The 13,356-nt window shown below is 48.5% G+C and overlaps 5 protein-coding genes across 5 annotated transcripts; 3 read left to right on the top strand and 2 right to left on the bottom strand.

Annotated features, from left to right (window-relative positions):
• Positions 1-99: 99 nt before the first annotated feature.
• On the top strand, positions 100-1,256 carry N7487_011561 (STIMATE family protein; the record flags this gene model as incomplete). Its single annotated transcript, XM_056879291.1, has 2 exons — positions 100-519; positions 584-1,256. 2 exons carry the CDS (start codon positions 100-102, stop codon positions 1,229-1,231), a joined length of 1,068 nt encoding a protein of 355 aa, XP_056724610.1. The 3' UTR covers positions 1,232-1,256.
• Positions 1,257-1,800: 544 nt separating this feature from the next.
• N7487_011560 (WD40 repeat domain-containing protein) lies at positions 1,801-3,782 on the top strand (the record flags this gene model as incomplete). The annotated part of the gene is made up of 3 exons (XM_056879290.1): positions 1,801-2,136; positions 2,206-3,562; positions 3,631-3,782. The coding sequence occupies 3 exons, from the start codon at positions 1,801-1,803 to the stop codon at positions 3,780-3,782; spliced, it is 1,845 nt and encodes a 614-aa protein (XP_056724609.1).
• Positions 3,783-4,497: 715 nt separating this feature from the next.
• N7487_011559 (uncharacterized protein) lies at positions 4,498-6,336 on the bottom strand (the record flags this gene model as incomplete). The annotated part of the gene is made up of 2 exons (XM_056879289.1): positions 4,498-4,935; positions 4,993-6,336. Coding segments are annotated over 2 exons (1,782 nt in total), but the record flags the coding sequence as incomplete, so codon positions are not given.
• A 653-nt stretch (positions 6,337-6,989) lies between these two features.
• On the top strand, positions 6,990-7,946 carry N7487_011558 (TFIIIC subunit 6 family protein; the record flags this gene model as incomplete). The annotated part of the gene is made up of 2 exons (XM_056879288.1): positions 6,990-7,052; positions 7,104-7,946. The coding sequence occupies 2 exons, from the start codon at positions 6,990-6,992 to the stop codon at positions 7,944-7,946; spliced, it is 906 nt and encodes a 301-aa protein (XP_056724607.1).
• A 1,493-nt stretch (positions 7,947-9,439) lies between these two features.
• N7487_011557 (uncharacterized protein) lies at positions 9,440-9,658 on the bottom strand (the record flags this gene model as incomplete). The annotated part of the gene is made up of 1 exon (XM_056879287.1): positions 9,440-9,658. The coding sequence occupies one exon, from the start codon at positions 9,656-9,658 to the stop codon at positions 9,440-9,442; it is 219 nt and encodes a 72-aa protein (XP_056724606.1).
• Positions 9,659-13,356: the final 3,698 nt, after the last annotated feature.

Here is a 13,356-nt window from a genome sequence, read left to right as displayed (position 1 = left end):
CCAAGATTGGCGCTTACTGTGACTACCATCTGGTTTCCAGCATATGTCGCGTTCCAACTGAGATTCCTCACTATCTTTCTGGTTTTACCAGACTAAGAAATGATGGACACCGCGACCAGCTCGTTAGCTTCGATAGCGACGACCGCACTCATCGCGGCCACCACTCCAACTCCCTCTGGTGTACACACAATATACTATCATGGAACAAATTCTTCAAGCCCAGGGCAGGATCCAAATGACGAAGGAGGTGAATGCAAACTACTTGGTCCATTCTCTGTGTTTGTTCAGATTGCCCTTGGTGGCCTCGCATTATTATCTCTAGTCTATAAGAGATGGAGAGAACGACCGCAGCGCCCATTGAAGATTTGGGCCTTTGACGTCTCAAAACAAGTCTTCGGATCTGTAATGCTTCACATGCTGAATCTGGTCATGTCGATGTTTTCTGCGGGTCAACTGGAAATTCGAAGCTCATACAAGCCGAACCCATGCTCATTCTACTTACTAAACCTGGGGATCGACGTGAGTTTCTCCTAATATTGCTTTGATATCTTTTTGTGGAGCTTCTGGCTAACAGATACAACAGACAACCCTCGGTATCCCCATTCTGATTCTCCTTCTCCGTGTTCTCAACTATTTGGTATCCTACACACCTCTTGCAAACCCCCCAGAATCGATAGAGTCGGGCAATTATGGCCAACCCCCACGCGTAACATGGTGGCTCAAACAGGCCATCGTTTATTTCATGGGATTGCTCGGTATGAAGATATGCGTGTTCTTCCTCATCGAGCTCCTACCTTTCATTGTCAAGGTCGGCGACTGGGCTCTAAGGTGGACAGAAGGCAACACTGCTGTCCAGATCTTCTTCGTCATGCTTCTTTTCCCCGTCATCATGAACGCCATCCAGTATTATATCATCGACATATTCATCAAAAAACCAGTCTCGCAATACACAGTGGATGACACGGTCGGAGATGCTACCACAGACGATGATGCTCATCGTCGGGAGGCTCTTCTTGCTGGCCTGGACGAGTCATATTCAACTGACTCTGATGATGAAGAACCCGGGAAATCTCCGAGAACCACATCGCAACCGAAAGCTACTGCGGACGCTCTCCAGGAATCCGAGCATTTACTTACTGAGGATCACAATCCTGTTCCTCCATATGAACCTCCGAGCTTGGGTAGCAGTGCTGATGAACATGACTCGAAAGCTAGTGTAACACATCGCTAAATATTGCTTTGTGTTCTGACTTTGGAATTTTCATACCTGCCTCGTTTTCAATATTTGGTGCTACTAGTAGTCTTTAACGTGTATACGATTTTTCGCTTTTGAATATTTGAATATTAATATGATTAACACCGTTTCCTCTGCTATATAGCGTGCATGCATATATTTAGGTTGCGCATTTGGATAACTGTTAGTTTTATTACTCGTAATCGAACCTTGGACATCCATTGAGATATTATGTCTCTTGCCACGTTTTTCATGTGAAAAACATCACTCTTTGTCTCATAGTATGTCTCTTCCCATCAATTTCTTCTAAGGAGGACGAAAAAGAGGTCATTTGGGTGGCCTTTGACATCCTGAATTGTCGCCTTAAATTAAAGGCAATAATATATGCCGCCTTCCACACCGCTCTGATCTGCCCATTCTGGAAAAATCAAAGAAGAAAAATATTCAAGCTCCGCCTGAGGAACATTCGCAGCCTAGAATTGCATTATTGCATTCAAGTATCTAATTCGGTGACCGAGTCTGCAAGCAGCTGTGCTTGATTGGCAGATATCCTCACACCAACCACCATGCCTAACGTAGGGCTAAAAGAAAAGTCCAAGCGGACGACCACCCGGTCTCCGTTCGAGAACACTACGGCCGATATCCGCCCGCAGGACTCAGATGTCGAGATGGGCGACGAAACTAGCTCGGATGAGGACGATGTGCCCGAGAAAGATGAGGCGGAGAAGAAGCTAGAGCGTATGCTTTTTGGCGACGATGAGGGGTTCATGGGCGCATTGAAGAACCAGCAGGACCGCGAGGCTGGTATGGCTCTCACTCTGCACAGTGATGATGAGAGCGATGCTAGCGAGGATGCCGAGGAAGGCGAGGGCCAGGATTTGGCTGCTCTAGCCGATTCAGACGTATGCGACTCTACTCCCATGCGTTTACAGATCTCTGGATTTCGATCTAACAATCTTGTTTTAATCTAGCTTTTCTTCCTTGACTCCGGTGCACCTCCCACCACTGATTTTATCCCATCCCCGGAAACCCCGTCGGACGCCGAGGACGACGAAGAAGATGACGAACCCGCAGTATGGTACGATAGCGACGACGAGCGCCTCGCCGTGTCGCTAGCAAGCCAAGCCAGACTCCGCAAACTGCGCAACACCGAAGCCGAAGATGTCGTCAGCGGCAAGGAATACGTCCGACGACTGCGCAGACAGTTCACACGCCTGCACCCGACACCGGAGTGGGCCACGCCTGAGCTCAAGCGCCGCAAGACGGACTCAGACTCGGGCAGCGAGGAGGAAATCGACTCGGACGACGAGAACGAGAACCTCTCCATGCAGCCTCTCGCGAAGCTCCTCCAAAACGCCTCCGACCTGACGCGCATAGAAGACAACGCGCGTTCCAACACAAAGCGCAAGCTGCGCCAGGAAGTCATCGACATCCATAGACTGAAGGACATCGGCAAATCCCAACCCTCGTCCGTCGACTCCCTGACCTTCCACCCGCACTACCCGCTCCTGCTCTCCTCCGGACCAGCCTCTACCCTTTTCCTGCACCACATCTCTCCCTCCGCACCCGCACCCAACCCCCTCCTCACCTCCCTGCACATCAAGCGCACACCAATCCACACGTCCGCCTTCGCCGCACCCACGGGCAACAAAATCTTCGCCTCGGGCCGCCGACGCTACTTCCACATCTGGGACCTGGACACCGGCAAAGTGGACAAAGTCAACGGCTCCTCCGACCGAAAGGAAGAGCAAAAGTCCATGGAGCGCTTCAAGCTCTCTCCATGCGGCCGCTTCGTCGGCCTAGTCGGCACAGCCCGCAAGGGCGGCGGTCTGATCAACGTCCTGGACGCCAACACCGCGCAGTGGATCGCACAGGTGCGCGTCGACGGCCGCGGCGGTGTCGCAGACTTCGCCTGGTGGTCTGACGGCGAGGGTATGACAGTCGTGTCGAAGAACGGTGAGGTCTCCGAGTGGGATGGACGTGTAGGCCGTGTTACTGCGCGCTGGGTCGATGCCGGTGCTGTCGGCACGACGGTTCTCAGTCTTGGTGGTCGCTCGGGCCGGACTCAACTTGGTGGAGATCGTTGGGTTGCGATTGGTTCTTCCAGTGGTATCGTTAACGTTTATGATCGTCGTGAATGGGCCGCTGCGTATGCGAAGGCTTCTGCTGCTGAGAAGGATTCTCCCGCTCAGTCGGGTATCCCGCGTAACCCTGACCCGGTGCGTGTGCTTGATCAGCTCACTACCCCCATTAGCCATTTGGTCTTTGCACCTGATGGACAGATGATGGTTATGGCGAGTCGGTGGAAGCGTGATGCTTTGCGTCTTGGTATGTTTTCTGAGTCTACTTGTGCTCTGTTTTTTTGCGTGTTTCTTTGCTAACTGTGTTTCTTTTAGTTCATCTTCCTACCTGCACGGTATACCGTAACTGGCCTACTTCCAATACGCCATTGGGTCGCATTTCCTCGGTAGCTATCTCACCAAACTCGGAGCAGTTGGCTGTTGGTAATGAGCAAGGTGGTATCCGACTCTGGGAAATTCGGGGATAGAGGCCCCGTACTGAATAAAATATTTATGTTTTCTTGTCATATATTTACTACCCCAATAGTGGAACATGTCTTTCATTCTGTTGTACTGTTGCAGCCTTACAATCCATGTAGTCCTTTAAGGTTGATATAGAGTTAGGGTTGGATCTCAACCGTTGCCTTGGCCTGCATACCAAGCATCATCCGAACCTCGTTCTACGGCAATATATTTTTTTAAAAAGCAGGGTAGCATCTAAGATTTACCCAAAATAAAACGCAATGGTACTTTCGTAATAGACCAATCGTTTTTTTGAGATTGTTCATAGCTTTCTAGCAAAGAGAAATAAACACGCAGAACGCCCAGGATCAGAAAGATAAGAGTAGGGTGGGAATCAAAGCCAGTAAACACGCCATAGCACATGCAAGTCGGGTCAAATCAAATGAAGGGTCATGATCTCATTCGTGAGAGGGTTCTATACTGTTGGCCTTGGTTAAGGATTTTCAGTAACAAAGGGGGTATCTGGGGTAAACATCAAAGAAAAAGCGCAGCAAAAGAAATAAAGGATATTTCAGCAAGGGTCATCTCCAGGGTGTTTTGCTAAATTTGGGGTTGGGTATAAATTGGAGGGTTTCAGAAGATTCCGAGGGCAGTTGAAGGGGAGATGGGCAGATAGCTCATAGCCGTAACGGATGAGCGAGACATAAGAGGTTCCAAGGTTGAATAGATCTCCACAAAAGGCTACTCTCCAGGTCTGCTTACGCCCCATCGTTGAGGCCGCTTCCCTCGCTCGACATAGTTCTTGATGATGCAGGGAGCACGATCGGGGCCCTGACACACCTTGTGGCGGTTGAGATGTTTGAACTTCGGGCCAAGAGGTCCGTTCACGAAGTGGTATTGGCCTGCAAATCGATACTGACGATTATCGCCTAGTGGGTAGAATTTGTCACCCCAGTGGCCCCTGTAATGGAACCATTCCGTTGGGGCAGAGGGGCTGAAGGTAGAGGCTCGCAGATTCTGGCTGTCGAAGTCATAGGTATAGGCCTGCGAGTTGAGGAGGGGATCCCATAGTGGACCGCGGTCGGTTACATCATGCAGCAGACCCCAGGGGAGAAGGTACTCATGCACTCCAGCCGTGGCGTACATGGCATGGCTGCCCTCGGCAGAGTAAATAACGGGCTGATAAGGTAAAGTTAGTCAAGTTATACTTGCTACTTGTGTTATTTGAGTCCTTACCCGTTGTCCGATCTTCTCAACAGCTTCGTAGCTATACGCCTCGCCACCTTGGTGGGCGCTGAAGAAGAGCGCTTTTGGTTTGCCATTGTGGAATCGCACCAGACAATGCTCCCAGTCGCCGACATGATTGCCGAACCGCACGTTGACAACAGTGTTACCAAGGTTGAAGCTGTAAAAGTAGAACCAGAACGCATCGATGATTCCATTGCCTTTGTCCATCACCACCAGGATTGCAGGGGCATCGCTTCGGCCACCGGCACCACCATCGTAGATCTGCTCTCCACCGTAGCGTTTGCGGATCTCCTCTCTAAGTATTTGCTGAGCTTGGGAATGTTCATCGGTGTTTGGTTCGCGTGCATCTGCAGCCTCTTGTTGCAATTGATGAAAATCGTACCACTTGGCTCGATCTTCCTCCGTGTCACCAGGAATGTCACCATCGACTCGACCATCCCAATCGGCCCAGGATTCTTCCTTGTGGTTCCCGTCTGTTTGCGGGATATTCCTGTCACCCTCCAACCATGGTGGACGCGTCTGTACATCATCATTGCTCGTCAAGAAAACGTGTCTGGGCCCCCACTTGTTCAATTCATCCAGATCGGCCAGCGTCGGATGGTCCCATTGGGCCTGAATCGGAGTGTAATTTAAGGTCGGAGTAGTATGATGCAAGTGCTCTGCGATGTCTCCCGGCCAGAACTGCTCGCCAGAATAAAGGTGAACGAGTGGGGCATAGTGGAAAACATAGTCCGGGATTTGCCGCCGAGCCCGCTCTTCGGCATCCCACTCGGACTCACTAGCCCCGCTAAGCCAAAAGGACCGCCATGGTGCCTCTGGCTCGGCATCTTGCGCATTTCCCCACTCCGCTGGATTGCGATATCCGAATTCGCCGTGTACGGTTTGTAAATGGGCTGCACCACAGATGCCGAGCCATCGGCAGGATTTGCGGTCGAACCACGAGCGCGAGCTCGCGATCCAGCTCCGCTCCTCCCAGTCCTCCGCAGACCAGACAAAAGCAGCTGGCCGGAGTACGTGGATTATGCTGTTGATGGATACATAAGCGATCAGGGTCGAGAGCACGGCAATTGTTGCCTTGGCCTTCCGGGTCATCTGCTGGAGCGAGTCGACATAGACTGTCAGGGTCGAAGAACTATGTGGGGTATGTTCATAGACTGCGATTTCGGGAATTGCAGTCGAGGCTAGGGGTTCAATGCAGTGGGATTCAAGTGGTAGGGCTGCAGCGGTCGGGAATTCCCCAGAAACTATGGTGGGACGAGAGATAACGAGAGTTGGGACAAGGAGGACGCACAACAGGACCGCGGGGTTACCTATATAAAAAACACGCAGGTCCCTTTGTTAGCGAACTCCCGGTGTTCCGAGTCCTATGATATATCCCAATCAAGAATTTCTAGAAAGGGAAAAAAAAAGAGGGAAAGAGCGACAACAAGAATCAATATTTTGACCTTGTCAGACCGGGAGCAAGCGGAAATGCACAAAAGTCATAGCCAAGCCGGATGCCATATACCGAGTGCAGGCGTATCCGTCCAGAGCCGGAGCGGAAGCGACGGGAACTTACAAAGTGATGATCCCATTCTCATTGTCTTGGAGTTGTTGCGGTGAGATAGTGGGCTTATTTTTTTTTCATAAGGCTGAAGGGCTGGGCACCTACTTTCTTGGTTCTAGACATATAGTCTTGGACATGTACATGAATGTACTTCCAAAATGATTTCTAATCCTTTTTTTTTTAATATGTATTATGGCTGAAAAAAGAAAAAAGTCAATTCTGTAGGGATAACCCTCCCCCCTCCAATTGAAACATCTAAAAATGCACATGTTGCTCATATTATTTGCCACCAGGTGGATGTTGATTTTGTCCCAATTGGGAAAAGAGGGGAAGATCAGCTATCTCACCGCTTGCAGAAAGCTGACTAATCTTTATCTTATCTGCGATTTTCGTTCCAGACCATTGGATTATCATCCCAGACCTTGGCTTGCATTTCATCATGGATGCAATGGTTGACTCCGAAGATGGAGAATATGAATATGAATATGGCACAGAGACTGAAGTGGGAATACTTAACCCTATTTTCTCTCTATATCGCTAATCAATTAAATAGAGCTTTTATCTCAACCTGGACCTGACCGCCCACCATGGCCCAGTGCGCCCTCCACGCCGCCGTCCAAAAGAAGCAACTTCTCTGGAGGATACACAGAACCCTGCAGATGAAATGAGCCAAGGTTTTCCAAGCGAAGCTTATCCTCCGATCGAGAGCGCCGAGGCAGGTAATCTCCCGAACGAACGAATCCAAATTCTCGACCTCCACACGAGCAACCCAATCATCTCATACCACAACCAAATGTTCAGTTGCTCCTGGGCCGATCAAATTGGCACTGAGCTAGTCTTCGCTAGTCCAGACGCAGAAACAGACCCGGACAACCACTTCCCTCAACCGCTACACCGTGGACCCTCCTACGAGCTTGTAGCCGCCAACAGTGTGAAGATCCTCGGTCGGAAAGCACAGCTCGCCCCCAGCGCTGGATTAGCACAAGCCCAAGGCCCTGCCGAGGAACCCTCAACTACAGGTTCTACCGTCGATCCCGCGACTTCTCAGGGCGCCGAACCCCTCAGTGTCCCCCGTCGTCCCGCAGCGCCATCCCACCAGGCACAGTTCCTCCACAGGTTGCAGCAGATCAAAAACGCCAGGGGAGAGGGTGATACCGTTCGCACGGTCATGAGTACACGTCGGCAGGTGAATATGGCAGACAGACAGCAAGGCTGGGCCCGTACCGAGGCGCAGCTTGCTGAGATCGAGCAGCTGAACGAACGTGCCTCGAGAGGGGACTTGGGGGCCAAGGCGACTCTTGAAATGCTGATTCAAGGGCTCAATCCTGATGAGGCAGAGGCAGAGTCTGATTCCGACTTGGAGTTAACATCTGACAGCGATGATCTTACTTCATGAATGTGCAGATCGACAGTGTGCTGACCTCGACACAGAATTCGGGTCTAGGTCTAGACCCTGTGTCTTTGAGTCCACCATCCGGAGCCCTGAGCAAACCACCGGATGTCGGAATCTCACTGGATCTGCATTGTAGTCTCTACGCTATTGCTACGTAGCCGACTTGTATTGTCACGTGGAAGTGCCGGGACCGAGGAGCTGACGAAGATGATATTGATACCCTTGCTGGAAGTAAAGAGGCTACTTTCATGATGGAGAGACACCACTCTCTCTTTCTACGATATCGGAGGAATGGCATCATAACCCGGGACAATCCTCTCAAAACAAGCAATCATTGGAAATAAGCCCCACCCAACTTGGCCAAGGGAACAGCCCATCGATGGAGCCATCTTAGCTACAAAGTACGCTAAAAAAAAAGCCCAGTTGATTGTCGAGGTGGATCTAGAGGGTAACGTCATCCATAAACTCAATGCAGGAATGAAAATCCTTATTGCCCTTCAAAAAATCACAGATCACGCAAACTATGATACAGTATGTAAGACATATATTGCCCTTTGAACCAATTATATCCTGTATCCAGTGCTCCCCTTTTGGCATCTAGAACGTCTCCATAGAACACCACGTCAGGTTGTGCGATCCCATCTCCTTCCTCAATGCGAGACTGGTGACGTCGGGATCGGCAGATCTTCACATGCACCAAGTCGATGGTTCGTTGCTCGCGTCGGACTACAGGTTCTAGGCTGTTTATTTTCGTATGTATCTGGTACTTTGTGTCTCCCACGAAAGTAGTGTTCTAGTAACCATTATGTGAGGCATGGTCACACCGTTTCTTCGACTTTCCCGAGGTCGAGTCCAAATAGTGGGCTGTTTGGATTCTATTTTACAGCAATCAGAAATTTTAGTAGCAAAGCCATTGAAAGCAGAACAGTTTACCATAGAGTCGGTGGTTAATATATACCGGGAATAATCATAAACAAAAATGATGTGGATTATCCCTATCAAGGTCACACACAAAGGTATACAAAAGTAGTATATAATAATAAAAATATCCAATATTCATTTCTGATTTGGAAAGCCCAGGGAACCCCAAAAATTAAAATAAAAAAACACCAATTCCCCAGACTTTTAAAAGCGTCCCATCGCGCAAAACCAGAACCAGATAATAAATGTCCGCGCCACCATGCAACACGCTAAATCCAATAGGCGACACAAAAAAGATAGACAGAGGGAAAGACCCAAAGAGAAAGACATAATGCTAACAAGCATCGCGGATATCAAGTCAAGAACGAATAGCAAAAGAGGAAAGGGAGAGAACAACGGAAAGGAGAGAGCGAATTCGCCCAGCAGTCCCGAAAGTCCAAGAGCGTAAGACCATTATCAGAGAATATTGGATGATGGTACAATGATTTCTTCTTGAGAAGGGTAAGAAGAAGAGGTATTGAAGAATGATGGCGATAATGGAACCCGAAACGGAGAAAAGAAAAGAAGAGGTTGAATCACTCCAGACTTAAGCTGGGGATATTATTGTAGCAGGTCTTGCCCTTGGAGAAGGCGACGGGCGATGGCGGAGGCGCGGGAGGCATGCCGTCGATGAGGATTGAGCGGTTCTTTTCTGTCTTTTGGTTTGAGGCTGTCATGGCGCGGGAGATGTCCTGCGACATTGAGAAGGAGGGAGGCATAACGGGGGTTGCGGTCTTGGTTGCGACGCTGGCCATTGTATTGATTTGGAATTTGATTTATTGAAGGTGTAGATGTGTAGAGGTTGAGAGGATAGAGTAGGACTCTTTTGAGTTGTGGTGTTTAAATATGTTGAAGAATGTAGTTGTTGGTTTGTTGGATTTTATACTTGAGGAAAGTATGGAATTGATCGGCAACCTCGGCTGGAATTTGAGGAATGTATAAGGCTAGAGTATTAGAGCTATATTCACGAGGTTGAAGGTCAGCTTTCTGTTTGTGCAGAGTGCTTGTGCTTTGTACTTGGATTTGGCATATGCTCCGGTATAGATGAAGCTTGTGGCTCCGAAGTTGCCCGAGGCCCGGTTTCGGTGGATCGGATCGGAGAGAGCGATATGAGGTGGCAAGTGGTGACGGAAGTTATACTTACAAGGATCAAAGGAATTATTAGGTTCGGATATTTGCGAGATGTAATAGTAACAAGTGTTGATGGGAGGCGAGAAGTGAGTCGTGGTCGTTGGGTGATAGGGTGTAGTTGTGACGATTGTGAAGAGGCTCGAGGAGCTTGATTATTGCAGTGATAGTATTGCTCCGGTAGAAGACTTGAAGACGATCAAAGTGAACGATGATAGCAAAGCTGTTGACAGTGCTTGATATATAGTATTTGAAAATTAATTTCACAGGAGTATGAACAAAACGAGAAAAAAGGTGAGACGATTTCAGGGTCAACGGGTCGTTTATATTTTTTTTTCTCCTATCAATAAATAATAATCTGAAAAAAAAAAAAAAGATATGAGACACCCCAAAACAGATAATCAAATAAAATAAAAAAGCCATCCCCGTAAAAGTGTGGAGGAGTACGGAGTACATTCCCTGGGGAAGCACGAAAGTACCCAGTACACGCATACCTGGCCAGGCCTAATGCTTACTCCTAGAGATCTGCCCGCCAAGCCTATTCGCCTCATTCTAAACCGCCCAATAACCCAGTTATCGAGGTAGGGATGGGGAACATTCCCCATCGGAACAGCGGGAGCCCAACCCGGAAAGCCTGTCGGGGAGAAATACAAAACAAAGGAAATGGGGCCTGACGCGTTAGTGTGGGGGAGAGGACCCAGGGGGTGAGAATCGATGAATCAATTGATATTATGTGTTGTGTTATTTGACATTATTTGCCCTGGAAACAACTAGTTTGGAAGACGGGAACAGCTAGCGAAAGCCGATTAAACCGGTTGAAGCGGCAAGGCTCTATTTAAAACTAATGAATTAGTGCTAGTTTAAGGGTTGTTTTCTATGATTCTATGCCTTCTAGCGTTTCCCGGAGGAACCTCGCTGCTGACCTCGGCACGAGAGCGGATACGGGCGATCCTTTCGAGAACAAAAACTGGGGCCCAGCGACCAGATCGTCGGGGTTATGGAAGGGATTTGTCCGTTGCGGTGTAGGGGATCGGCTTGGGGGTGGCGACAGGAATCGGAGCTATTATTTGATACGACCTGAATTATATGTGTTGTTGTATACTTTGTATTGTGCTCTGCCGGGGAAAAGGTATCATCCGATTTTAGAGGCATTTCCATTTTCACCGTCTATTGAAAGCACTCAAATCAGGGCCTTTTCTCTTTTGTCGTGCTCACCGTTTCCCGAGGTGCATTTTTAATCAGGACGATCTTCTAAAAATTGATTAAGATTGACCAAAGGCACTTGCGTCGGGCTGTATGTGATAAAAGGGGCATCTCAAGCACCAGTAGACCCGTCTATAGTATAACACCAATCCAACACACGATAAAACTTGTACGATATACATATGTAGTATATCGCATAGCGCCACAAATAAACCTGTAATATTTTCGGAACTTCGCTTAAATCACAAGGGAGAGTAGTGGACCATGCCAGGGGCCGAAACAGTTTGAGGCGCATATCAAATCCTTTGTTTGAGATGTGTTTACATCGTATACGAAGTCGATGCCGAAGGGTTTGCGATGCCCAACTCAGGGATACGATCCATGATTCGGGGTTAGCTTTTTTCCCCCCAGTGATTCACCGTCACCTCCTTGGTAAATTCAGGGGAACAAACGTTGAGCAACAAAAGTACCAAAATCCCCTTGGCCGTTCAACCGTTGATCGACGTCCGAATAAAGAGCTCCACAATTCTTCTCCCCCGGATTCAAGGGGCCACCGTAGCGATTTGACTATTTTCAATATGCAATGCACTCCACTCTACTGGTACTTACGTACTCACAAATGGATAGTTATCTGGGGGAAAGGGGGGAGTGTTACTCTAGAATCTCCAGAATGTCCATTCCACAGATTATAATTTCCTGATTTCCTGGGTACCGGGTCTCCGACGGTGATCTAAGGCGCATTTCTCGGGAATTTTGGACCTCTTTGGATCGCGGATGGGCTTCCCCGTATGTTGTAGTATCTGCGTATAATAATAGTAACATTAACATACTACAAAGCACGGAGTATCATATTGCGGTATCAGGAACCTCTGCGCTATGTCTAATATACTTGCGTATCGGGGCGCACCATGTACCCCGTGAAATGTGGTAGATAATAACATTCTTTCCGTCCGTTAGTGACCACGTAAGATAAGCTCTCGGCGTGGTGACTTGTCCCTTTCACCGCTCGTTTAGAGATACCTTTGACCATGTACTTGGGATAGATTGTAAAGATAGGGCCAAAGAGCGGGACTGATGAGCTGGCTGCCCAGTGTGTTGTTAGATACACCATTTTCGACATTTGTGGCGCTAACTGTGGGATGGATTCGTCAGGTACAAGATGTACAACACATCCCATGCATCATGGATGCATGGTTATGAGCTGACGTGATTATGGGCTACTAGCTATTCGGACTACTTGAACATACATATTTGAATCAATGTTGGTCTACCCAACACTTCAGGTTAACTTGTCTGCCTTATCGACAGACGGGGTATCCTCGTGGGTGATAGACTTAGTAGTAGGCAGTCTTGGGCATACCTACAATAAGTACCTTGGTGTACCCCTCCAGCCAAGTACATACATATATATATATATATATATATATATGATAAGGCGAATACAGGGCTGATGCGATCGATACGCAGGGGATACTTCGATCGGAAAAGATCGAGACCAGATAATCGACTCTGTGCTCTGTTGGGAAGGGTGCCTGATCTACAGATTAGCATTGACGAATTGTCGGATTTGGAATCGCGTTTTATTTGGGCCCTTGCACGTCTTCGAAGATCTTTATCTAATTATAAGGTATCCCTTGGGCTTGTCACGATCTTTCGGGAACGAGAGCCCTACTTTGGACCTGCAACCCTGAACTTTATGCCACTTCCAACCTTGCAGAGAATATGCTTTCAAAAATGCAAGCTGACTATCTTCTAGATGATCTTCTGACCTGCTAGTGTCCCGTGTCCTGGAAGTTGACTGCACGAACTTCTCCTTAACTGCCAACGGTGAAAATATATCCTGATAGCTGTGAACTTAGCGCCCGAGCTCGTGTCAGATGGTAACACCAATCAAGCACCAGGAAACCTTGGGAAACCTTGGGAAACCTTAGGAAACATGGGGAAGACTTTCTATGTGTCAAGCAAACTCGGGTAAAACCAAGTAAATTGAAGAAAACCTGGGGGATCGGAAGGCTATCCGAGCTGGAGTGGTCTCCCGGGTCTTTAGACTTGAAAATTGCGATCCAAATGCCTGAGGCTTATCAATTTTACGTCACGGGAACGGAATATCATTTCCCCTAGA

The sequence above is a fragment of the Penicillium crustosum genome, assembly GCF_028827405.1.
Source record: "Penicillium crustosum strain IBT 35664 chromosome Unknown utg000005l_segment0_segment0, whole genome shotgun sequence".
Taxonomy (NCBI): Eukaryota; Fungi; Ascomycota; class Eurotiomycetes; order Eurotiales; family Aspergillaceae; genus Penicillium; species Penicillium crustosum.
The sequence above is the reverse complement of the archived record's forward strand: the minus strand, read 5'-3'. Positions and strand labels throughout refer to the sequence as shown.